The sequence below is a fragment of the Drosophila ananassae genome, chromosome 2L (genome assembly GCF_017639315.1).
Source record: "Drosophila ananassae strain 14024-0371.13 chromosome 2L, ASM1763931v2, whole genome shotgun sequence".
In the NCBI taxonomy this organism is placed as follows: Eukaryota; Metazoa; Arthropoda; class Insecta; order Diptera; family Drosophilidae; genus Drosophila; species Drosophila ananassae.
The window spans coordinates 15,548,468-15,576,280 of record NC_057927.1 but is presented as its reverse complement, the minus strand read 5'-3'; the positions used below and the strand labels follow the sequence as shown (position 1 = coordinate 15,576,280).

The 27,813-nt window shown below is 36.4% G+C and overlaps 1 protein-coding gene across 35 annotated transcripts; it reads right to left on the bottom strand.

Moving 5' to 3' along the window:
• Window positions 1-619: 619 nt before the first annotated feature.
• Window positions 620-27,482, bottom strand: LOC6501259 (casein kinase I). Of its 35 annotated transcripts, none has more exons than XM_032450347.2 (14): window positions 27,132-27,482; window positions 25,084-26,417; window positions 14,859-15,067; window positions 11,988-12,098; window positions 9,010-9,161; window positions 7,984-8,098; window positions 7,654-7,922; window positions 7,410-7,580; window positions 6,619-6,696; window positions 6,189-6,266; window positions 5,855-5,920; window positions 5,028-5,126; window positions 3,231-3,337; window positions 620-2,739 (listed from the first exon to the last, which is right to left on the bottom strand). In XM_032450347.2, exons 2-14 carry the CDS (start codon window positions 25,107-25,109, stop codon window positions 2,670-2,672), a joined length of 1,551 nt encoding a protein of 516 aa, XP_032306238.1. In that variant the 5' UTR covers window positions 25,110-26,417; window positions 27,132-27,482; the 3' UTR covers window positions 620-2,669. The 35 variants fall into 35 exon arrangements, with proteins under 35 accessions (XP_032306238.1, XP_032306248.1, XP_044571566.1 ...); XM_032450357.2 differs by lacking the exons at window positions 9,010-9,161; window positions 25,084-26,417; window positions 27,132-27,482 and adding exons at window positions 10,767-10,933; window positions 19,380-19,681; window positions 20,842-21,024; XM_044715631.1 differs by lacking the exons at window positions 9,010-9,161; window positions 25,084-26,417; window positions 27,132-27,482 and adding exons at window positions 10,767-10,933; window positions 19,380-19,676; window positions 20,842-21,024.
• Between the last annotated feature and the right edge of the window lie 331 nt (window positions 27,483-27,813).

Here is a 27,813-nt window from a genome sequence, read left to right as displayed (position 1 = left end):
GAAAATATGATTTCCAATTACCGTTCATCAATTTATCAATTTTTTGTTTCGATCTATTAGAATTATAATTCTTCGATTTTTTTCATTTATATTAAAACTGCTTTGCCGCTGTTAACAATGTTAACTGCTTTACCTGCAAATAGCAAAAGGCCTGCGTGCGCTGCTTGCTTGCCAACCGTCATACGTCTTTTCTTACGTCTTTCCGTTATTTGTATCTGTATCTGTAATCTGTATCTGCATCTGTTGTATCTGTGGTACGTGTGTTTTGGATTTTTAATATCGCAAATATGTTATTTTTGTTCTTTTTTTTGAATATATACAGTCAATAGGCAGATACCTAGACCACAATGTCTTTCAATCTTTAATTGGGGGCTTCTTGGTCCTAATAGGGATTTAATTGAAACAATCCCTAACTCCACACTGGACAGAAACGTACTACAAAATGGATAGAAGGCTTGGGAATTTTTGGAAAAGCTTTAGTGGGTGGTGATCCTGATGGTTCGAAAATACCCCCAATTGAAGAATGACAAGGCACAGTGTGTTAAAAATCTGTCCATGGCTATAAGAAAGTGTTTCTTTTTTTTTATCAACATTTAAATTTTATGCACTTTATGTATAATTTGTTATACTTTAAGTTAGGTATGTATATATATATAAACTAGTGCGATTTGTTATTTCGGATACTCCTTTTCCTGCTGTTGACTTTTGTTTTTACCTTTTCGAAGTATCCATTTAGCGTAATTTGTTTTTCAATATTTTTTTTTTTTTGTTGTTATATATGATACAAATGATTTTCATTTAACTATACAAGAAATCTGGGTTAATTTCATATGCAATGTTATTCATGTAAAATTGGGATTTTTTTTTTTATATTTTCTCTTTGTTTTTTAAATATTTTCATGCTAGAAAGATTGCGAAAAACACATTAAGTTTGCCTTTTTTTTTGTTGTAAAGTTAACGCTATTCTGATTTCCTTTTCTTGCAGTGTATGTATATTTGTAATAAGTATAAAAAATTTGTTAAAATATATATTTATATATATATAGATTCCACATACGATTTATTGATTCTAGCTTTACTTTTCACTTTTTCATGGCGGAGTGTAGAGGAAAACAAATTCGTTCAGATTCATAGATGTGTGTGGGTGTCAGAGTCGTGTGTGTTTTTGGAGGAAGATATATGGAAAAAGGGGGCGTGGCTGCAGGCAACTTTATCGGTTAGTTTAGTACTCATATCACGTAATATATCAAATGAATTACTCAGTACATTAGTATTTACCTAAAAGGTGATTGATCTGCTCGGAGTGATCTGCCCCCGAAAGCAGATACCATCCTCTAACTTGCACATTTTAAACGAAAATTTACCTAAGAAACAATCCCAAAAAAGTAAATGCACAAAAATGAATTTGACTACCAAGAGAGGACCTCTAACTTTTGATTTATCCGATACATTAGACGTGTATATATATCAAAATACTCGCGTGTGTGTGTATATATATAATATATATATTATGTACATAGCTTTAGAAAAGTGCATCCAAAAAACAGAGCTAAACCAAGCTGCCTACGCTGGGGGATTGGATCGATACTGGGGGAGTGGACTGGTAGATGATAGTACCGGGAAGTAACTGCAGCTGATTTTATGTCCGAGCGAGGGAGGCATACAAATTATACTATATATTAGATACATACGTATTATGTATAAGTTGCTTCATATATACCTGCATACATATCTTTAGTTTTGAAGTTTTCAAAAATGAATTTTATTTTCGCTTTCTTTTCTTTCATTATAATTTACAAGTTTTGTTGGTTGCGTATAAATATTTCTTTCATTTTTCTCCTTTTTCTCATTTAATGATACTGCACTAGTTTGTTTCCTTTCTTTTTTGTTTTTTGTTTTTTAATATATATGTTGTGTATATATAAATATGTTTAAGTGGTTTTTGTGTTGTGTGTTTAAGTTTTTCATCAAGTTTTGGGAGCAATATGGGGGGGGTTCTGGGAGTGGGCTTTCTGGGATTGGATGGAGGATCGGATGCTCCTTCCCATATCCCTTTCACAGGACACCGACTGGGGAGCTGCCTGGATTTTATTTTTGCTTTTCGGTCGGTTTGATTTACGTTTGAATTTTGTTTTCTTTTTTTATTTATAATAGCATTAATTAATAATAATATAATTAATAATTATAATAATTTATATAATAAACGCAAAATTGGTAAATAATAAAAATAATAATAAAATACAATCATTACAATAATTAATCAAAAATTGTTTCATTTTGTTTGTTTTTACTGTTTTTAGTGTGTATTTAATCATTTACGGGGTTTCTTGTTTTGTTGGGTTTTGTTTTGTTTTTTATATTTGATTTTTGTATTTTTTTTTTTTTTTGTTTTGTTTTGTATCTTTTATGTTTTATTATTTTTTGTTGTTTGTTGTTTTGTTTTTGTTTTTTTAATCTTTTAATTACAACGGAAGTGTCGGTGTGTTTGTAGTTGGTGTGGGCGTCAGCATCGACGCGGATGGAGGATAACGCAACGTGTGCTGCGACGTTGCCTGCTGGATATAATCCTGACTCGGATTATTCAATACGCTATCCCGTGAGTTTGAATGTGAAGTGGCGCGCAGCAGGGTGACTGCCTCGCGTTCTGGACTACATTGTACACCGTCTAGTCATTTTTGGCGCGTCGATTTCTTCTTCTTTCGTTTAAAGAAACAACAACATCTGGAATATAAGGAACCACTGGAGACAGTTAACCAAGGGACAGAAACGACACGGATTCGGATACGGATACGGATACGGGTATGGGTTACAGGTTACGGGATACAGGTTTCAGGTTACGGAATGGGGTCATAGGTCATAGAGATCGGGCGTTAGGTGGAGTGGTCGGAGAAAGAGAGAAAGAGAGAGAACAAAAAACGGAAGTTGCGCATTAAAAACGTCAAAGCAAAAAAATTGTTTTTTTTTTTTTTTTTTAATATCTATTAGATCTAATAATCAATGTATCGATATATATCTCCCCGTTAAATAATTTTGTCTATGAGCCTAAATTATTAAAATTATATTTTGATTTAAAGCGTGAGCTACAAACTAACTCTATCTCAAAAAAGGGTAATTATTTTTGTATTATTAAATTTCTATTAAAACTCCTTTTATTTATTTATAATGCACATGTGAATCTCATTATCTACATATCGATATATCGATTAGTCGACCGTTTGTATAACACATACTTTGTTTCATCGACCACTTCCACTTCCGGCTGTTGTGTGATGGGCGTGTTTGAGTGTCCGGCCGTGGGATCGTCCGGATTTAGTTCGCCGTTCGTCGAACTCACAACCTGCAAGCACAGTGATAAAGAACAAAGAAAAATAATGCATAAAATTGTAACTATTAGTCTCCTTTCACACTTTCCATCAATTTTAACAACTAAACATACATGATAGACATATTTGGACGATTAACACTTTCTTTTTTCACTTAGCTAATCAAAAATAAATGACTCCATTCATTAACACTAGAGACAAATCTAAGGATTGGTGGGTGGGGGTGGATGATACATACATAGATCACAAATAATTCAAACTGTTATACAGGTACAAAAAACAATTTTCGATCTCTGTTTCGCCAAATTAAAATTTTGAAAAGATAGTTGCATTTATCGTTTATCGATACCTCACTAAACCTAATTCAGAGATTGCCTGCCATGTCAGGTTAGAACACATAAACATATAGAATGGAGGACTAGAACACAGACAAAGTACAGATCAAAGGACTAGGACAAACAGTTCATATTGAAAATACCTCGCGATAGGTTTGAAGGACGCTAAGGAAAGGATATCGTAGAAGAGTTGTCGTTCAAGTCTTAAAAGTAGCAATAGTTGAGTAATATATTGGAGTAGGTATTGGAGAAGTAGGTCTTGTGGGAGGTGGTTATTTCTTAGGGTCGTCTTCGGTGTCGCTTTTCTCATAGTAAGCATCAAAGGGGCTATCGTCATCCGAGCTCGAATCTTCAGGCAATCTCTGCAATAAGTTTGGGTTTTGGTTTTCGATTTGTTTTTACACTCCAACAACTCTATCACATGCCAATGATTTGGTTTGCTTCATGGAAGATGGAAGACATATCCTCGGGCCGAATTCCCAAAGAATATTGAAATCTACTTAGCCTATTCAGGCGAAATTAGTGTGATTCTGGGAGGTGTGAACCATGCTATACTAAGGTGTGTAAGGTGTGTGTTGAATGTCTTGTGTGTGTGTGTGGTGGCATGCAGGTCACTGAGGCTGAGGTTGTGTCTACACCAGTGTTGGTTAACACACAAAAACATGCATATATTATTGTGCGAAAACGGAGGAAATCTACGAAGGTTTCTTCTTTGAATTTCATGCATTTTATTTATTTTGTTTCTATTGGGATCCTCATTCGTTATTCGACTTCTCTACTATAAGAAGGAATATGCTAGATTTGAAAAAAATAAATATTTCAATGGAAGATCCGAGGAAAAATTACCCAAAAAGAGAATGGAACGGAACGGTGTTTAACTAAATGAACCGAACTTATGTGGAATAAACTATAGTGGAGAGGAATAGGAATAACACACGGTTGGGAGGAGAGATTTGTTCAGTACCTTGTTGAGCTAATGTAGAGTAAATCAAGTGAAAACATTAGAATTGAAAAGGCCAAAAATATAACAGTCTGCGATAGATAGGTTCGTTGTAGTAATTGGAGGAAATATATATATTTTATATACGGATTCACTATATGTACAAACTCATATGATTGAGAACAAGAAATGAGGCGAAATCGGATGAGTTGTGGACCAGAAAGAAGTTGATTGCTATCATATAATTTTTTTTTTATATCATGTGTGTGAAAAGTACATTACAGTCTGACTGGGCATACGAGAAAAAGGAAGGCGAGCGAGCGAGCGACATAACAGAAATAATCGGAACGGAAACGGAAACCGAAACGGAAAGAAAAGAAGATAGAAAAACTGTTGTACAACACTGGCCGGTTGTCGCAGCGAACTTACCTGCACTGAACCATGCCGATCGGCCGGTGTTAAATTGCCTAGTGTTGCCCCCGGCTTTGGCACATCAGGCCACGCAGCAACACCTCCTTTGGCATTTTGCTGTGGTTGGACGGATGGTGATGGTGGTTGAAGTGGATGTGAAGGATTTGGATAGATTTTTTTTTTTTTTTTAATATTTTTTTTTGGTTGGGTGTTGGGTACAGTTCAGTTCGGTTTGCGAGCGGGCGGGCAATTGTGGGAAACGGATTTATGCAAAATTATCAGTAATTAATTATACATTTTTTCATAAATGTTTCTTGTTTAATACTGTACAACAAGGAGACAGATTTAATATTATATGCGAGTGTGTGTTTATTATAGAGAGTGTAAGAGTGTGAGTCTAAATTAAAAAAAAAAAAAAAAAAAAAAAAATAATAAGCAAGTCAAGAGTACGCCACAATAGAACCAAAAACAAATCTTAATCCATATGGTAGACACTTAAAGCGAATCAAATAAAAAATTAAAAACTGGAGCAAAAACAGAAGATAGTATTCAAATTAGAGAAGTAGAGAACTCTACAAGTCCCATATACCAATTGGTTTAGCAGTTCAGTACAGTTGTAAGACTATGTTAGTTGAGCTCTTTGCTACTACACCAATAGAAAGCTTGAGAATTACAGCCTAATTTAACCACAATTTTATCAGCAGGAAGTTCTTAAATTATTAAGAAAATACTGAATCGAAGAGTAGAAGAGGAACTAGCAGATAGTCTCAAAAGTATGACTGAGAAGAGCAAATTAGATCACACTAACCAGTACAGAGATACTTTTCAAGTCTACAACGTCTAACCTGAAGTATTATAAACTCCTCATTCTCAACGTCAACATCATCATCAAAATCAAAATACGAAACATCCTAATGTTTTTTATTTATTATTATATTGTGTGAGGTAGGATAAAAAAAAAGTTGTTTTAATATGAGCACAGAAAAATAAGAGTTTAAAGCCAATGTTAAAAAAAAAAAAGAATAGAGAAACCAAAAAAAGAGAATTTGCTAAAATATAAAATTGGGTTTTCCAACAGCCATCACGGTAACATAATCAAGATTATTTTTATTGAAAAGAAAACCAAATTTCTTCCGTTTCGAACTATGGTAGTAGATCTTGAAATGTTTAATACTTTACCTTTGCAAGATTATGTCGATCTTTATTTGGTGAAATGATGACTTCATGGCCAGTTTGCAGAGATCCGACGGGCGTTGACTGTTTGTTGTCAGTAATGTGAATGCATTTGTTTATTTGATTACACATGTGTTTATAATAATGATGCGGTTGTTGGATTTAAACACACATAGAGAGTTAAACGCACATGAAACGGTGTTGAAAACCGAAAAAAGAGAAGAGATCAAGAAGAGAAGTGCTGTTAAATATTGTTTCAATGTGTTACCTAATTTATTATTATTCATTTTTTTTTTATTCTCGCTTAAATTATATTCTAGCATAGCCACCTAAAGCAACGCGCGAAAATAAGCATTAACCAACACTTTACAAGAGAATCGAGCATCATACATAGCTTTGCAACACTGTCGCTTTTATACAATGTGTTGTGCTGTACCTTGTCAGATTTGTTCTTAGCCAAATGCGATGGTGGCGCATTCTTTATGACCTTCATTTGGTCCAGCTGTTCCTTGGTCTTAAATTCAAAACATAAAACTTCTCAATTATGATTGATAATACAATTTTTTTCTTTTGCTTCACTAGGGGTAGAGGATTAATGAGTAAAACACATTTTATATTTGCAAGGGGATTTTTGTAGTTTTTACTGATTCGATTGCTCTTTAATTTGAGATCCTATTTTCATATAGTTCGAGGGCTCTTTATAAAAAAATATACTTCGGGAATGGATAAAGATATATATAACATGAATGTGGGAACTGTGTGGAACAAATTTGGCCCCGTATTCTGTGCAGCAGCGGCGAGTGGATATGCCAACCGATGATTCCAGCCATGTTAGGAGAGTGATATGTTAAAATAGACGGCCGCCAACCAATGGGCCTTGCATTCTTTTGGGTTAACTTGTTTTTAAATATTCGCAATCGCTGGGAGTTATTTGTTGAGGTTGCTGGTTATTAATTGACTTCTATTTGACATGCTCGGGTGCAATGAGATGTTGCGCGGTCATTCGAAATGATTTTTGCAAGTTACAAGTTAGTCAACTTAAGAGTATTACGGATTTTGATTCATATGACTAGGTATCTAAATGGCTTGCATTTCACTATGTCTCCTATAAATTAGATTAGGACGACGTTTTAGAATTCGGCAGAGTTATCATATTGGTTAGTATGTTTGTTGTGGATGTCTTAAAAATAGTTTCATTTAAATGAGATTTAAATCGAATCCACTTACCATTGTCTTCCCTGTCCAATCGAACTCGCCCTCGTCGGTGTATCCCTTACGATCGAATAAGTCTTGAAACAGTCTTCGCAGAAAGTCATAATCGGGAGTTTCGAAGAAATCTAACCTCCTCACATAACGCAAATATGTCGCAAACTCTTCTGGATGTCCATCACAAAGCACCTAAGGGATAAATTACAATTTAATTAAAAGATTCATTTCATTTTAATTGGGAATGAATGAATGAGTGATTAACCTCAATGGGCGTTGCTCGTTTCGTATCACCGATTTTTTGATATCTCTCCTTGAGTGTATCAGCCTTAAGGCCTTGCCACGGCAGTGAACCTCTTAAGAAATACATAAACATATGACCCAGTGCCTCCAGATCATCGCGCCGCGACTGTTCTCGTCCCATATGCGTATTGATTGACATATAACGTGCCGTGCCAGTAAGGGATTTATGTTCCCGATATGGTATATGCCTATTTGTATCTAAATCAATGTATTCTTTGGCCAAACCGAAATCTACAAAAAGAAGAATTTTTATTAAAATAATAATAATTACAGGCAGAAATTATATACTCACCAATTATATGTATAATTTTTTCACGTTTTGTTGACGTTCTGCCGATGAGAAAGTTCTCTGGTTTCACATCCCTATATATTAAGTGCCGACTATGAACATATTCGATCCGGTGGAGCTACATTTGCATTTATAATTTTTGTTTTTTGTTGAATAATAAAAATAAATAGTATTAGTTCATAAGTCATAGTGTTTTATTGCAAAAGCAGAACAGTTAATATACATTTTCCATCGACATATATTAATTGTTCACTTTTTATTCATTCTTTCCAAGTTAAATTAGTTTTAAGATTAGCTTATAATTGAATTAATTTTACATTTTGTTTCTGTAGTGTCTCAACTTGCTGTTTATGTAATTTGAATGTTGATTTTCGCTTTTGAATGGCAAATTTTCTTTCGATAAACCATAATAATGAACAAGAACTTAGGAGTTTCTAGATTAAACTACGAAATTGATGTAATTCATGCAAATTTTTATTTCAGTACAATGAACGTTTCCTTTCAGTTTGAAGGCTGAGTTTGAATATTTTAAGTGATGGACTAGGACTACTTCCAAATGTATGCAAAAAAAAAATAAAATAAGTGAAAATAATAATCATAACTAACCCTCAACCAGGCGACTTGAAGAGATTTTAAGAGAAAGTGAGGCAGATAGAGTCGAGAGGGTAAGAAAGGCAACGACCTAGTAGTTTGTTGTTGTTAGTGATGAAAAATCATATAAAAAGGAAATTAATAAAAATAAAATTGATAAAATGTCTAATCTAGATAACCAAGCAACCTAATTAGAATAAAAAAAAAACACAAACACACCCCAAAACCATATGTTAACAGAAATCAAAAGTTTGGATTCGATCTTATTACTATGCAGTGTTGGTTAATTTTGTCGTCGACTACCAGTGTTGTGAATGTGATTATGTGCGAAGTTATGCGCGTGCTTTAAAAAACAATTTCCGATTGCCGCAGAAGACTGCAGCCTTTCTGCCGTGTTTAAAGTGGTTTGTGGTGGTTTTTTTTTGTGGTTGTACTTACTAATTGTATAGCTATCAGTAGTACGCTCTTCAAAGTGAAACGTCTGCCGCAAATATCGAATAAATCTTCGAGTGATGGACCAAGCAACTCCATAACAAGAGCATTGTATTTGCCGCATGGGCCGAAGTAATATACTTCTGGTACACCCTCTGCTATCGAATTATCGATTGTTTGTAGTATCGGGTACGGGATGGAATATTGTTTGGAAGAAGCGAGCGAGTGTTTTATTTTTTTTGTTGCGAGTGTTGGACAGCGCACAAAAGATTTTGTTGTTCGTTTATTTATATTTTTAATTTTTATTTTTTTGTTGTTGTTTTTGTTGTATTTATGCAAAAATTCGTGAGCGAGATAAAGAGAGATGGGAAGAAAAAAGAAAGAAAGATAAGAGATACAAAATAGTTTTTTTTTTTTTTTAATATAAAAGTTTTATTTTGTAGCTGTTCTTCCGTTATTCAGACAGGTGGGCGGTGGGCGGGCGGGCACAACAAGGAAATAGAGATAAAGCTACAGAGAGAGTGGGGAGATTGATGTGTTGAGAGAGAGATAGAGAGAGAGCGATGGATATACGGCTCATGTTTTGCAGGTTAGTGTAGCGCGTCTTACGGTATTACCACCTTTCTTTTAACATGGAGCGAGCGTCATAATAATAATCATTATATAATCAACTGACTGTGCTAAACACAACAAGAACAACAAAAATAGAGATTCTCGAAGCATATACACAAGAGGAAGCAGCCTGCTGAACGAAAAACTGGAGCACAGGAACCAACTCATTCTCCTCCTTCCTCCTCCTCCTCCTCCTTTAACCTAACCTAACTTTTGAGATCAACTTTAATCTCGTACTAGTGTTGCTTAGTAGCTAGAATTATAATTAAACTGTAGTTTTGTGTGGAGTTTATAACATATTTTTCGAGAATAGTGTTAGTATTTTAGTTAAATTATATACATTTACATTTGTTTTTGTTTTTTGGTTTTTTTTTTTGTCAAAATAAAGAGCGTGTATATAATAGCAAGAGATTGGTAAACAAAAAAAAGAGAACTAGGAATGCCAACTAAAGTATATTAATAAGTATAACATCGTAACTGTTATATTATATGCCTTATAACGGTTGTTTTTTCGAATTCGAACTCGAAACAATTCGAATACAAGGAAAGTTTGGCTATTTTTTGTTGTTGTTTGTGTTTTATGTACAAGATAATGTATCTAAATTGAGAAACCCTTGAGAATGCCAATTTTGTACATGCTTATAGGATATTAATTTAGTGTTATAAACTGTTATATAAACTGGAAGCTACAAAGAAAAATGCATTTGGATTACAGATTACAGGCTACGATCAACTTTCGAGGCTTATCTACAGAAAACTAAAAACTTCACTAACGTTCATTGCGTATTTCTACTATTAGTTTTGTATTTTTACTTAAAAAAAAATCATTCTAAATCAATAGAAAAAAAAAAAAAACAAATTTATATAAAATCCTAGCCGTTGAGACACTTTTGAGTCAAAATATAAATAAAAAATAAAAAAAAATTAAACATTTTAGATGTATTTCGAGCGGACTTGGCAAGATTTGAAATCTAAAACTGTTATACCGAAGGTGTTATACGAATAAAAAAGCTGTTACGCCCACTCTATATATATAGAAATTAAATCTCTAAACAAAAATCAACTATCATCTTGTGAAATCCGCTCGAACTTTAGTTTGTTTTTGTTGATAGTAAGTAGGATAGTAGGAGCCGGGCCGTGGCAGCACTTACAAGTTGTTTCGCTATCATCAATACAGTCTTAAGTGAAAATTTACGGGCGCAAATATTGAAGAGATCTTCTAATGATAATCCCAATAACTCTAAAACCATGGCATTGTAACGGCCACCGCAAGTGCCCAAATGATAAATGCGTGGTATGCCATCTGGGGCGTTATCGGCTATTCTCATTCAGATGGGATGGAAGATGATGTCCAAATTTCAGGTCCAATTGCAGGGTTGTATCATGGCGATTGGGATATAGTAAGTGGGAGGATTGGTTTTATTATTTTTTTGTATTTTTTTTTTTTTTTTAGCAAAAACATGCCACACACACACATCACACAATATTTGGTATTATGCAACAGTTGTTGTTGAGTATCGTATCGGATCGGTGGTGGTTGGTTGGTTCAGATTCGAGTTGTGTGGTTGAGATTGCAGCAGACACGGATAAAGATACATATATGTGTGGATAGAAAAAGAGGCAGCGCATGATGATCGATTTCGATTTCGGAATTAAATTACAATTTAGCAGTGTTTTTCGGTGGGTTTTCGGTGTTAAATGTAACATTAAAATATATTTTTTAAATCAAAAAATAGGACAAAAAAATAAAAGATATAGAGACTTTGGCAGTGAAGTGATTTTCGAGCTGTTTTTTTTTTTTACAAGGCGCTCTACCACAAGACATACAATATTATAGAGACTGGTGTTTTGTACAATTTTTATTTATTTCAATTATTATTTTATTTTATTTGAGATATTTTATTATTTTTGATTTTGAGAACTTCACGCACCGACCGAGCTCCGAAAATATGCTTGAGAAAATCTATTCATGTTTTCCATTTCGTATTTATCATTATCTTTCGCAGATACCAAAAATCATTATTATTTCAAAAATGATAAATTACGTTTTAAGGAACAAATAATCAAGTGGTGGTAACGGTGCAAAACTTTGTTTTACGATTTTTTTTTTTTTAGTTTTGGAGTTAAGGAGTTAGTAGTAGATAGATAGATGTGGGCGGGCAGGGAGATACAGAGACAAAGGACATATAGATCGGAACCAAAAGTGCCAATAAACTGGCACTCCATATTGGTCCTCTTCCAGGAAGAGATCTCTGGTTAGTAGTGGTTAGTTTTTTGGTTAAAATTCGAGTTAGAGAGGACGACAGCTTCGGAAAAGTGGGATATATCGGACTAGTAGTCATTAAGTCATTAAGAGATTTTTTTTTACATACCATGTGATCCTAATAGTTTATAAAACCTATACTCTAAGTGTAGTTGCGGAGCCTTTGACTTCATAGGCTCCATTTTTATTGCTACATGTTCATTGTTGTAAAGATTTTTGCCTGAAAAACAGAGGAAAGTGAATAAAAGTTAGTTCAAATAATTATTTAAATTTTATTAAAATTTTATAGAAATAGAACAAAAAAATCCCAATCCTTTCATGCTAAAAATTGCAATCGCATGCTTTTGAAAACTTTTACCTGCGACGCTGTTCTCGACAGTGCCACGCCCACTACGCCCTGCAGCAGCACCAATACCAACACCACCAAAGCAACACATGCGTCGTCCTGGCCAAGTTTAAAAACAAAAAAAAAACTAAATAAAATATCTAAAAAAAAGTCTAGATTTTCTTGCTTTTAATTTTTCATTTTTTTCCGAGAGCAAGGCCTTTAAAATACAATTTAATTCTAGTATGAGATTCTAGTGATTTTCAAAAATTATGTCATGAGTTTGAGAGTGGATGTAAGTGCTTGGGTGGTTGGCTGACTGAGTGGGTGGTTTGTTGGTTGGTTGGGGGAGGGCAGGTATGACCGTCATTGCTTATCACAAAAAACACAAAACATTAAAGCTCAGACAGAGGCATATCAGGCAGGCAACGCCCCTTTAGACAGCCAAGAGTTCTAAGAGCCTTCATAAAAGCCAAAAAATGCAAAATGCACAAAATTTTAGCCATGTGAGAGTGTCATTTAAAAGCGTTTAACTTAATTGCTCAACTGCTGACAGGCAGAAATATTTCTTAAAGTTCCCCTAAAATGCAAAATAAGCAATAAACTTCAGACCAGATCCCTTTTATTTCAAACTTTTGAGAGAAAAAAAAGCCAATACCGTGACCTAACGCAATACCAATACCAACACCAATCATTGTAGAGTTTTTTTTTTCCCTTTTATAAACAAAAAACAAACATTTTTTTAAGGGCGTGCCTCGCGCTAAACAAAAATAAAATAAAAGTTCCCAAAAATGAAACGAGAAACGCCCACGCAATGGGCCCATAAAACGCGGCAAGAATAAGAGGCGGAAAGTGGCTATTTAGGTTGATACTCTTCTTGCCCAACTGTTTCTCTAATTTATTCTTATTCCACTATTTTCTAAAAAAAAAATTAATACAAAATTATGTCACTTTGTGAGAGAGAGAGAGTGGTGGCTTTTATCTCAGCGCCAGTACTTATCGGATTTAATAACACACTGAGGAGGGTATTTATAGATCACAATTAATAAAAGTGACATCAGAGGCCAACTAAAACAGTTTGCAACGTCACAAATAAATAACAAAAATTTAATTGCAATTTTATCTATTTTTCAAAAGAAAAGTGTATCCAAAACTGTGATGTTCTGGTTTATCTATGTGACTCTCAAACTGTAGCCAATTAAAAATCATCATTTTGATTCTTTATTGTCGTGGGGGAGCTTAATGAGTCATTCAAAAGCCGCAAAAAAAAAACATACAATCAAGTAAAATATCGAAATATGACGTAGAACAAAGAATAAGTAGAAATCACAATCGTGAAGAGAGTGAAAAAAATTAATTCCAAAATGAGTTTAATTACAGTTTGAGTTTAACTTTTGGCAGAAAATGGCACAAAATTAGCCTGCCAGAGACTACCTGTTGGCAACTTGACAACAAATGCAAGCCGAGGAAGTGCCATTCCCCCAAAAAAAAATAAATAAAAATAAAATAAATGGGGGGAAGGCAGAGGCAGGTATGAAACAACTTTATAAAAGCGCATTTAGCAAACAAAGCAAAAGTGACGGCCGCCAAGAAAACAGATGGCGGAATGGTATGGCATTTTGTTGTATTATTATGCACTCTCGTAAGTAAAAAGCACACTCAACACAACAAAAAACAAAACAAACACACACAAAACACAACAAAAAACAAAGGAATCAAAAAAGGGAAAAGGCAAAGAAGAAGCCGTGTTCCCATTGTGGTTTAAGGCTGTTGGCGGCAACCGACCTGGAAATGCCAGCCAGACAGACAGAGGAAGTGGTTATTCCCCAAAAATGAATAACAAATTAAACAAGGATTGCAAAAAGGGATATTCAAAGGGAAAATAACTTAAGGGAGTAACTAATATTATATACTTTTCATAGCTTATTGAAGGCAGGAGTATAAAAACATAACTTTAGTTGATTTTAAAGGCAAGAAAGCAAAGGACAGCGGGACAGACTGACATAGCTCGTTATATCTTTTAGAGAAATAACTCTTAGGATCTCTGGCCATCTATTATATCTTCTCATCTAGTTCTGATACCAAGTATATTTAATAAAACCCAATTTGCTTAAAAAAGCAAAAATAAAAGGCAAAGCAAACTATCCTAAAGCAAGCTATCTTAGTATCTCAGGAATATATCTCAACATCTTATCATATAGGAAGGGCTTTATATATTTTCATCTAGAGTTGATATGAAGTATTTAATGTATATTTAAACCTTCTTGGCTTAAAAATCGAGAATAAAACAAGAAGGGACATGGATCTTCATATCTTTTATGTGAATAGATCTCAGAGGTCTTTATACTTGAACTAAAAAGATCTCAAGTAATACTTAAGAGAGTATAAATATGTTTTTAGCTAGTTTTGATACCAAGAATATAGAATCCATCCAATTTTATGGGAATAGAGCTTCAGATCCCTCAAGATCTATCATATCATTATAGGAAGGACATATTCTATATCTTCTCAGCTAGTTTTGGTACCAAGCCTAAAGAATCTAAGCCTATTTCGCTTGAAAAGCAATACAAACTATCTATCCTATCTATTACAATAATATATCATATCTTTACATCAAACATATATTATTTATTAAAGTTTAAAGATATAACTTACCTAAACGCAATTCGCCAAAGTTACCACAGCCAATTTTTTTGCCAACACGAAAATTTGGTCCGACCATAAGGACACCGGTCGTGGTGCTTACAGATTGGCGGGTGGAATACATGTTATTGCTTGAGCTCTTACCACCGGCTAGGGCTGTGGTGGCATTAGCCACATTACCAGCAGATGCACCGGCAGTTGTCGTTTGTGGGCCACCTCCACTGCAATGAGATTAATAAGAGATATTAATTAAAGTCTAATAATATTTAATCATAGAAGGCCCAACTTTAAATGTCAAAATCAAATTTAGAAATAAAATATTTTTAAAAATGTAAAATGAAAATATGGGTTGGAGGATAAAGGCCAAGTCCTTCTCAGGATACATACTCTTCATCCTTTGTAAAGTTTTTCAGGGATAGGTATTTGCGCAACATTTAATTTTGACTCGGATCAGATGAGAAAAGCTCGGCTATACTTGATTCAAAAAAATTGAGACACAGTCCAGAACAAATATGTAGATTTGATTGAGATTTTGAATTAGAAGCCAGTCTAGAGTCTAAAGTAGAGCCTTAAATGTCAATTTCTGTTCAAGAATTTATGCTTTTCAAGAACAATAAATGGAAATGAATGGAAAACAAGTAAGGCCGGCCATGCCAGGCCAGGCCAGGTGTAACCATTTCAAGCGAACTAAAAGGCAAAAAAAAAAAAAGATATAGAATCATGGACTCATGACTCACGAGTCGGCGAGGGAAATATTTTATTATTATTTTTTTTTTTTTTTTTTGATTAAGACAAAAGGTTCTGTGCTTTGTTGCAGTTAAGTCTAGTCTGATGGGTGTGGCACAAAAAATTTCAAGCCACTCATGCTAGTGATGAGTGGCCGGACTAGGGGGCGATTCTGATAAATTACATTAAATTAATAATTAATTAATTAATCAAGGTTTAAATATTAAATATTGTGTAGCAGATAGTTCTAGTCTTCTAGTCTCCTGCTATTCCCAACTATCTCTTTTTGAACCTCAACAGGAAATTGTTGGTTATATTCCCCCACTCCCACTCTCCCACTCTCTCTCTTTCTTTCTCTGGAAGAACTCTATACTTTCTTCTAATATCAAGTCTTCCCGCCTCTTGATTATTTGCCAGCTGCGAGTTGAATCTTATCTGCTCACAAGTTTCTTCATAAAAAAAAAAATTTGAGAAGTTATAGTACAACACATACACAACCGATAATTGTACCGTTAAAAGCTGCTGTACAAAAAATAACAGAGTAAAAAAAAAAAGAAGAAAAAAACCCCGCCGATAACAATTAAAGAGGCGGGAGAAGATGGAGAAGTTTAGAGCGAAAACGGCAATGGGACGTAAAGAGGAGCAGCAAGTAAGCGATGAAATGGGGCAGAAACGAGTTTAAGTTGGAGTTCGACTTCTTGCCCCTGCCACTTGAAACTGGACACAAGTAGGCAAATTAAGGGGCCAGAAGATACTCAACTCTACTCTACTCTACTCTATATATAAGAAATAATATCTTAAAAATTATAAGGAATAATGGATAATAATAATAGCAAGTAAAAGAAATCTACAAATTATTAAAATTTTTTTTTTTAACTTAAGAGTTCTTAAGAGAGGATTTATTGTCTCGCCATGACTTATTTTTCTGCCATGACTGTGTTTTATGGCTTAATATCCTGCAGGCCAAAACTGGTTCACTCTCTTTCTCTCTCATGGAGCTATCAACTATAGATCTCTACTTATTCCTTTGAAGCCAAAAAAAAAAGCTTACAACTACCTGCAACTGAAATGTATCTGAAGTATCTGAAGTGGCCTGCAAACTGGTTCTAAGGGTGAACGAATTAAAAATTTAATAATCTGATGTGGAGAGCGTTTTGAAGAAAGCGAAATGACAATGACTCCTGGATAGCAATCACTGGCATTTGTTTATTCTGTTACCTGCGTGTCTCTGACAGCCAGATGGAAAAATAAAAAATCAATATTTTAAAATAAAAATAAACCAGCATCTAAAAATAAAATTATGCACCAGGTGGGTTGGCCGAAACCCACTCTCTCTCTCTCTCTTGCTTACACACTCTAAGAAGCACTCAGAGACAGTTATCGACAGGTGTGTGTGTGTGAGAGAGAGTCCCGTAAATAAATCAAGTGTAAATTGAACACAAATCCGACTCAAAGAGTAAGGAGGAGGAGGAGGGCCAACACAGAGAGAGAGAGATAGAGAGGGAGAGGGGGAGAGAGAGAATGACGACAAGAGCATGAACCGCAAACAGCGGAAAATCCCAATTAGAATTTGTCAAAGCCACAAAAAGAACAATCACTAACTAGGGGGTAGAGCTAGGGAGGGCTAGGAGGGGCAGGTGGTGGGGAGACAGATGAAACCGCAAAAGAATTTCTCATAATTTGACAGACAATTGACGAGCTTAAGGTGACGCGCACTGTCTGATCCACCACTGATGACTAAGTTTAGTACACGCACTAAAAATTAAATTAAGTCTCCAAGTACTTCTCTAATTTAAAGAAGCCACACACAAGCAGCCAATTACATAAGCAATCAAAGAAAGCAAATACCGCTTAGAAATTAAACAAACGGAAAAACAGGGGGGAAAACAGAAAACTTGTGATAAAGGCAGGTTGATAAGTGCGTGTGTCTATACATTTTATTATGTCCCTGACTGTGACTGTGAGTGTGAGTGTGCCTTATCAGTTAGAGATTGCTGTGACGTCTATGCTCCCTCTCTCTCTCTCTCTCTCTCTCTCTCTCTCTCTCTCTCTCTCTCTCTCTCTCTCTCTCTGTGGATGTGCCCTTCCAAGTGACTTGCAATTGATTTGTTGCTGTAATTGCTATTTATAGAAACAAACAATTTCATTATAATTGCCAGCACAAACAATTGAATTTCAATTATGCAAATCAATTAAAAAATTGTTCAAAACAATTGCATGGAGGGATCAGATCCCCTCTCTCTCTCTCACACACTCTCTTTATTGAAAACTATCAGAAAAACAGCTGAAAACAACTCATAGATACATTTGTATCTTGAACATTAATTGTACTGTTATGGTTCGCTCGTAATCAAATTACTATCGCATAACGGTAACGTGTCAATATCCATTTTCAATGGCATTTGACGTTTTGACAAGTACAGTGAGGCACTTTGATTCGCATAACATAAATGACACACACTCACACTCACACTAGTAGTATCTACAACAACTGACCTATCAACACCGATAAGCGGCAAAAAGAGAGATGGATGGAGGGACAGAGACAGCCTTGCCTCATAGCCAAAGCACTCGAGAACTCTCACGCACACTCACACACACACATCCATACAAGAGTGAACAAGTTGGCTAGATAAGCGCGCCTTGATTAGCGGCTAAGTCAGACAATAGCGAGTCGAAATGAACGAGTGGCGGCCAAATGTTGGAGACTGAGTGAGTGGCGGGGGGCTCGGTCGAGTGGGGAATGCAGAATGGAGAAGAGAGCAGCTGATGAGGTGCACCTTGCACAGTGGGTGGGGTGGGCAGCCCTTAGTGACAGGTCTTTAGGAATAATTATAGAAGTAGTATAATAGTAGCTTTTAATAAATATCTCATTATTATAGAAATTTTTATTTTTCTATTTTTTTACTTTTAAGAAATCCATTTAATCCCACTGTCTAGGAACGCCACAGCCTCTAACTGAAACTGAAACGTGAACAATGTGGCAGCTGGAACATTGTGTGTGTGTGTGAGTGTCTGTGGGAGCGCCTCAATGGCCGATTGACCTTTGCATGTTAGATTAACATTGAATATGCAATCCAATCACCGCCCAGCCCACAGTCTTAATTAGTTTAGCCTCAGAAGCCAAAAGCCTGGAGAGGTCATATTGCAGAGGTGCTATTCTACCTAGAGAGCATCTGATAAGGGATAATAAGGCAAGGATTTCCTTTTAATCTAATTTTAAAATAGGAATAGCTATGAGTATAAATTTTGACTTGTTTTGTTCTAGTACTAGTACTAGTACTAGTACATGTGACCCCGGAAGCCACCTCACTCAAGTCTCCTTCACCGTTATTTACGTTTGATTCCTTCCTTCCGCCTTGGGTGGGCGGCGGGGGCGTCAGGGTCGCCCCAAAGGGGAGCTGATTGGCATTGAAGACCTCACGTGCGTTGGCTTTGCCAACAAAATGTTTCTTTTCGCCCGTTTTTTGCTTATTTTTTTGCAGCTTCTGTTCAAGTTCATTGTCGCGAACCTAAAAACCTTGAATTTTAATTTTTTTTTTCTCAATTATTTTATTTATTTTTTAATCAGAAGATTACTTGATACATTGATAAAAAATCTACATAAAAAATGAAATTAAACTGCAACAGGTTTATCCCTGCTCTGGTCACACTAGAAACTGTAAAATGCATCTTGTTCCCACAGATACTCGTTATGCCAACTGACACTCTTATCCCTTTTGAGGTTCACCCCTAAACATGTGTTCACCATAAGCCAAAGTACTGAGAGAGAGACAATAATGAGCAGCATGAGTTTTGGAGACTAACCCGGAGAACTCCGTTAAACGGCGCTTTCAGTGGGAGCCGATGAGAGAGCCCTCATGCATGGAATATCCGTAAGATACCGTAGCGGGGGATCAGCAGCGCCAGCAGCAGCAGAGCCAATGACTGCCAAACTGTGAGCAGCTGTTGCTGCCTGCGACTCCTCCGGCCGTTCCACTCTCCACTTGTAAGAACTTGTTTTTTTTTTGTTGTTGTTGTTGAGCCTTTGTTATAATTGTTTAATTGCTCTCATGGCATGCACTTTATTTCACAATATCACATATAATACTTCACTTCTTCTGGCTGGGCTTGAAAATTAAATTGAAAATATGTTGATTATTTTTCGACCGTATTTCTTCGACCTTTTCACACCACACTTTTTCCCAGCAGCGCCAATTTTTCGCAATTTGCGCTTTCTTTCTTTTCACTCTTTCAGGCTTTTCTCTTTTGTTTTTTATTTTTAATTTTTTTTCTTATTTGTATTTTGTATTTGTGTTTGCTCTTCACGTTTATTATTGAAGCTTAACCGGAGGAGTTGAATGAAAATCTTTTAATTTGTCACATCCGCTACGCTTTGTCTTTGTGTGCGAGGGTGAGGTTGGGGGGGAGAGAAGTATCTGAGAAGTAGTATCTGAGTGTGTTGCAATATGCGTTGGAGCCTCTAAGCTTAAACTTTCGCCACATTACGAAATTAAAAACCAATGCCGGAGACCCAAAGTTTCTTTACTCTTTTTTTTTCTGATTTTTTTTTTTTTTTTTTTGCAGGTCAAAAGTCTGAAAGACAAAGGAGTGGGAGATACAAAAGGCCAGACAGAGACAGATAGATACAGATACTGAACCGAAAAGAAGCAGGCAGGCAGGCAGGCAAAATAAATTGTAGAAAAAGTCATAAATAACTCGAAAAACCAGTTTATGTTGCCGGTGTACAAACAGGCAGCAGCAGCAGCAACAACAACAATAAACAAAATGTGCAGGAGGAAAAAGAAGAAAAGTGCGAGCGAGCTAAGAATAGTACTTAACAGCAGCAGCAACAACAACAAGATACAGATACAGGAAGGGGGCAAAGACAGTGGCAGTGGCAACAACCAAACTAAACTCGTTAAAGTTGTTGCAGAAGATGGAAAAATAAAGCACGGACAGCTGACTTCAAAACTGAAAGATACACAGCTGAGATGTATCTCAATAGTGTGCAACTGCAACTGCAACGGCAACTGCAACGAGTGGCAGACTGTCCAGCGATAAGGACAGAAACCGGCAGTGACAGAAACAACTCATTCCAGGCCAGAGGCACCGCTATTCTATAACTATTCGAGGAGCACACCCACAAAACACACACTACCAACACACACAAGAGAGGTAGACAGACAGACAGGCAGGGGGGGACTTGCATTCAAAAGGCATTTCAGAGCAAAACTGGAGCAAACACAAATTATTCAAACGTCACAGCGATAAAGCGATTAACACGTACAACAACAACACAAATAGCACTCTGCTGCTTGTGAGTGTATGAGTGTGTGTTTGTTGCACACCCGCAGCGAGCCGTTTTGCAAAAAATCCGCCGGATACAGATACACAGATGCAGATACGGATGCGGAATGACAACTGCCGCGGCGAACGATCGAATCACAAATGAGCTCAGAGCTCCTCGCCGCCTCCAAGAACAGTCTACAAGCCATGGAAATGAGAACCATCAAGAGAGAGAGAAGAGAGGACAACCAGAGAGAGAGCCGAACGCACTCAAAACACTTGTGAGCGTGTGAAAATAAAAATGCGGCAAATGAGCATTTTGTATTAGTATGTAATTATCGTTCATGCCCTGATAGTTGTTGTTTTTGTTGTATCTGCTTCTGGTGCGCTGCAGGGGTGAGATACAGATACAGATACAGATACTCAACGTGCTGATAGTGGATAGTGGAAACTAGAAAGAAAGGCTAAGCGGAAGTATCTTATACTCTAAACTATTCTATTCTAGACAGAATATAATTTATTTCCAAACTTTTAGTCACATTAATAATACTCTCTCTTAGGGTATAAAAATAGAGGCACAGAGAAAGAAGAAAGACCAGAGAGAGCGTTCAGTTCATGCGTCAGAGGCTGAAAACTATTGGCAGAAAACTCGTTACACAAACAAAACGCACCTGCCAATCACTCACACACTGACACACTCACACTCACACACATAGAGTGGCACTGAGAAAAGCTCAAGAGCCCACCGGCAAAAGCCAGCTACCTCAATTTTTGGCCTCTGATTCTACGAGATTTTTAAGCGAGCGCAGTCGCAACTGCGAACTATGGAAGAGGCGGGGGGTGAGGGTGGTCGAGAGTGTGAAAGTGTGAGAGTGTGACTCATGGTGTCTGCCATACTAAACGCCGATAAACGAGACAGCTGTAGGCCCTGCTCGAACTCGCACGCGGACGCCGAGAGGGAGAGAGATGTCTACAAAAAAGTATAAAAGAAAATGCACAATGGGATCTACAATGCAGAAATCTAATCTGAAACATGTTTAGACATGTAACATCTAACATGTTTAAACATGAATTGAATAAAGATACTCGGCACGTCATAATTAAATGATTAAATATTAAATTAAAGCTCTCAAAGCGATTTAACCTTCAAAAAATAATAATTTTTAAACGAAATGGAAGATTATGCTTCGATCACCACTACCACCTCCCGCACCCATCTCCTTTGCTGACAGACTGATATGGGACTTTGCATTTGACCTCAATTACAGGGCGAGGGAGATGGTTATACAGTTATCTGCAGAAGTCTCTCCAGAAAGTAAATACTGGAGAGAATACAAGAACAGTCTTGTATCCATTTCCTCCAGTTATGACTCCTACTGCGTTGGTTTACATTGGCGGCCGGGCAATTAATTAATTAAAATGTAATTTATGTTTGCTGTTCCACCAATGACATTTATTTGTTTTCGAAAATTAAAAACAATTATGAGCGAGAGGAGAAAAAGCGAAAAACCAGTTGCTTCTTAATTATGAAGAAAGACAGGGCAGACACTCTTCGGCGGGGGTGGGTGGGGGGTAGGCAATGGGGTGGAGAAAAGAAACAAGAAAGGCGGAAAGATGGAGAGATGGATAGGTGGAGATTGCTGGAGACTTTTGTTCATTAAGAATGTCTAAATCTGTCTTAAACTCTACTTTTTTTTTGTCATTTAGAGTGGAAGGGCATAACCGACTATGGAATGCCCTATAACTAGTAGCTAAGCATAAGCTTTAATAATAATAGAATAAGGCTTAAATTCCTGAAATTACAAGTGCGGCTTAGCAAAAAAACAAATAAATTTAAACAAAAAATAATGCTTTTCTTTTTCTTGACCTGAGCCACTTGTTTGAAACTCAAATTCCTCTGTTTTCCATCCACTTGAGGAGTAGGAACTTGAAGACAGCGATGAAAATTAACGCAAATAGAGCTGGAAGCTCAAGGACTAGCAAGATAAAAGCGAACTTTTCATATTCCTGCTAACACAGCTCTCGAGAAATGTGAGAAAATCTGAAAAATGCGAGAAAAATGTAAGAAGGGTGCTCTACTCTGCCCGACGAGCAAGTCATTAAATTTATTAATCAAATTTAAAAGATTTAATGTTTGATTGAAGCCATCTATCAGATTTAAAAAGCTATTAGATTATATTACTTACATATATTTTATAAAAAAAAAATAAATACACTTTCAGTTAACTCCTGTTAGTGTGGCCAAGTGACATAAGTACCTGATGAGTCACTGGATCTGGAATAGGGAAGAGGGAAGAGGGCTCTCTTCCAAAGCCTGTGTCAGCTGTTTCCCGGTCCCATCGATAATCCCATCGATTTGTTTGACAGACTTTTTACGTCTCTCGTTCTTTGATTCAGGCATGACTGGCATCTAATTCAATTAGATGAAATTCTCACACTATTGCTTTTTGTGTTCTAGTCAGAATGCCAAGGCAGCACTTGTTTTAGTTTCAATAACTAATTAAATCTCCCTTTAAGGACATTATTATAATTGAATTTTAAACTTTTAAACATTTGACTTAAACTCTTAGTCTCAGGCACTTATTCTACTAATCGGCAGCAATCTTTTGGGGCCTGCCCTGCCCGCCAGCACCCACATGCCAGCCACGAGAGGCCCGCCGCCCACACACTCTCCCACTACACACAGCCACAGACAGTAGAAGAAGAGCCACCGATTGACAGTCGACAACAGCCTAATGACGTCATCACTAGACTACATACATAATCTGTGTAGTATAGTGTAGTGTGGCGCATAGTACTTGTGTTGGAAGTCTGGAAGTGCTTGCCTTTTACATTCACATTCTTTTTGCTAAATCCGCAATTTGTCCTTGTTTTTATGTGCCACAGCTGCTGCTGCTGCTGCTTGCCACCACTGCTGGCTGCCTGCCCCTCTCGCTTTCATCAGCGCTTTCTTGTGTTATTATTATTGAAGCTACTTTTCGCCACACGCAACTCTCAGCTTTCAGCGGCTATTTTTTCTTATTCTTTCCAATTACAGTCAAACATGGATAAATAGAACAATATTTCAGGACATTTTAGGATTAAAATACTAACATTTTTAAGCCAAAACTTGCACTTTTTTAATAAATAACTAAGTAGATTTCCCTTTTAGTCAAGCTCTACTGTATTTCCTTTTCAATGGGGACAGGTGGCAGCCCTGGCCTGGCCTATGTTACAGTTATGTGGCTTGTTATTCTTGTTGCCAACTCAAAATTTAGGTTATCCCATGCCCCATGCCCCATGCCCCTATTGCCCCTTTGCCCCGCCAACTTGCAACAATTCTCTCCCCTTTTTATCCCAACTCTGCTATTAAATAATAAAAGTGAGTGTGTGTGGAGTGTTTGTGGTGGTTGGCTGGCAACAAAATTACAACGTTAGTTTTCAGATTTTTCTTTATAGAGAGCCCAGCGGCGTGTCAAATAAATGTTGCAACATGAAGTCAGTTTTGGGTTTTCATTCAAAAAAACTTTAAAAACTGGAAACCCTACGAGCTGTGATCTATGAGACTAACTTTTGAGCTGCTAATGAGAAGCTACTGACTTCTAAGGGCAACTGAAACACAGACAGAGACTCTGGCAGCCTAGAAATGTCAATAGAACATCATTGCTGTGGCAACACAGTGACAAGGACTTCTTGAAGGAAGAAAAAAGGAGGTCGCCCCTAATATATATTTTAAAATGTGCGTGTTGTGTGTCACTTTCCGCTTCCTATTTCGACGATTGGAAACCCATTTCATTCACCTCTGCACCCGGAGCGGAGCGTCTTCCTCATTTGCCAAAAACAAAAAAAAACAGCATGCCAAGGCAAAAATAAAAAACAAATTCAAACCGCACCGAGCACACAACACAAGTTTAAATAGAAACATCCTCTTGCTAAAAATAACAATTTTTTGTTTGGCAAAAAAATAAAGAAGGAAAAAAGAAACAACCTCTTGGTTGAACTTTAAAGCATACATTGTCTTTTCTTGATTACATTTTTCTTAAATTATGATAATAAATTATGATAGTAAATTATGATAATAAATCTTAAATAGATTATAAAATTATATAATATAGAAATGGCTTGTTAAATAATATAATTTCTAACTTATTCTGCAAGAAGTACATATCAGCTTCGATAATCTTATCACTTATCAATAAAAATAAAATTATATTTCGGTGATATGTGAGGGAGGATGTCTTGGGAACACCAATCTATAGCTCACCTGGCTTGCCTTTCGCGTCTCTGCATTTTGCTGGCTTCGATCAGTAATCCTTCCGCTTTTTAACTTTGAATTTTGACTCAAAAATCCGAGAATTTTGATAATGACTGAATTTTGATTAGCTGAAACTGCTCCCAGATTGCTGTTTCTATTGTTGTTATGGTTTTATGGTTCCACCTCCTATTGGCCTTGATAGTGTCGACCCGAAATGCTTTTTGGTTGCTGCACAGATTCTTTGTTGAGGATTGAGGATCGGATCGGATCGGATCGGATCTGTTGGATGCGTGCAGACACTCGCACACACACACACACACTGGGGACTCACTCAGGATCCGAGCATGTCGCGCACGGGGGAGATCCACTCCAGGCTATATCCACTGCCCACCACTTCTCTCCCGGGTGGACCGACCAGGTGACCAGGTGTGTCTGCCTCTCTCCTCCCACCTTTCGCCGCTAGCTGGCAATTGTTCCTAATCCTTTTCCCGCTTTAGCTATTAGCTGTTGTTGTTGTTGTTGCTGTTGCTGATGTTGCTGTTGTTGTTGCTGGGTGCTGTTGCTGTGGGATCGTCGTTGTTTGACATTAAGTATTGATTTTGAGCAGCATCTCTTTGAATTTTCGTTTCTCCGATTATTACAAATTTCTTTTATTTTTTGTAATTTTTTTTTTTTTTAGTTGTTTTTTGTGTGTGTTTTTTTTTTGTTTAGGATCTGTGTTGGGTGTGAGTGAGTGTACATATGTCAAAAAGGCGGGCGGGCTGGCTGGCTATTTGTTGTAAAAAGTTATTATTCTGTTGCTATCGCTCGATCTTCTCCAGGCTGTGCTCCTTGGCCTCGCTCCTTGCTCCTCCTTGATTTAGATCGGAGGGGGATTATGCTTTGATTTTTTGATTATTTTCAGTATCTCTGTATCTTATGTACCGGTTATGGCAAAGCAAAATTAGCAAGGGCTGTGTTAAAAGGTGAGGAAAACAGTCTCGTGCTACGCTGAATAACTAGGTAAACAAATAATTTTGGCTAAACAATTTGACAAACACACTTTTGCACATTTTATCCCAACAAATTGTGTGACAACGAAATCCAATCCGAAATCAGACTCCGATTTATTTCATTCAGTTTTTTATCCAGCCGGCTGACATGATAGGCAAAAGTGTTGCGGCGATTGGCGAGCGACGAAAATAAACAAATTTTTTTTTATAAATAATAATAAAAAAAACAACAACAAACGGATGATCTGCGGTGTGTAGTTAAATTTAAGTTATTAACAATTTAACCGGTCAGTAGTAGTATACTTTCAACGATCGCACGCTTAAAGCACTCATAGCACATTGTTCCCACGGCTGAAAGTAAAAAAAAAAGTAAGTAAAGTTTTAATTAGTTTAATAATAAAAATTAAATTTAAATTAAATATTTCATATTTTCTATTTTTTGGTATTTTTTTGGTATGTTGTGCCTGGCTATGTTGGAGCTGGCCACACTACTTGCCGCTGAGAGAGTTAGCCGAATCTGTCTTTTGCTCATTGATTTTCATTTATTTTATTAGGTTATTAATATCACCAGACTCCAAAATCTATAAACTCTTTCCGGTTGAATTAACTATTAATAGGTTTACTTTTAATATAAGCTCTCTCCACCATTTATCTCATCTGATCACAGAAGCAGCTAACTAGGAAATTAGGCCAATTAGCTTCGTGGCCTATACCACGTAAAATTCTTTAAAAAAAAAAAAACATCTTGACCGCAAGGTCAAAGTAAATATTTCCGTACGTGATTTTTTTTATTTTTAACCATTTTCACGTTTTGTTATTTGATGCAAAAAGAACTCATTTGCGGCTACCAACTGACGACAAAAGTGAGAGACAGACAGCAAGAGAGTAAGAGAGAGAGAGCGAGAGTGAGCAAAGAGAGGGTGTAACTACTCGACTTTTGGCCATATTTTTTTCAATGGGCCGCCTTTCTGCCAACGCATCATAATTTAGCGGTTACTTTGATTTTATTTCGATTCAATGACTTTCACGACCAATTAATTCGATTGCTTCATCTCGAAAAATTACCTTTTAGACAGTTTTGCACGCATTTTCACTACGCCTCATTTTTTCACCCATACACTCACACGCACGCACGCACGCACAGACACAGTTACACACGGTCGAACCGAATTAAATTTGCAATTCCAATTGCTCTCGCACTACTTTGAGCTGTGCGCTAATCGAGTTTCGTCTTGTGGCGCTCCGGTTATTACTTAATTCACTACTTTTTACATATTAGCATGGTTTATTTTGTTCGATTTTCAATTAAACTGCTCCCAATAGACCAAAACGCACGCAAGAGAGCACGAGAAAAATGGTGCGATTTTTTCCCTTGCTTACACACACACACGCTCGAAAACGAACTGGTGTAACCGGCTCGATCCAATTCGGAAATACCATAGTTGCGAAATACCAAAATAGTTTTGTGATTTTTTTGATTTTTAAGTTTTTTGTGTTTTTCCTTCAAATTTAATATTTATTAACTTTATATTTAATAATAATCGTCATTGGCTTGAAAGGGAAATTATAAAGATTTAAAGTAAAATAATCTACATAGTTCAAATACCCAAAAAATACCATACCTGCCTCAGACAATATGCCGGCAATAAAATATGTTTATATTAGATCTTAACGTTTTTAATTACTTCTTTTCGTTAAGATTTCTTATTCTACACCAGCTTTGTGTCCAGAGCTGTATTTTTTACCT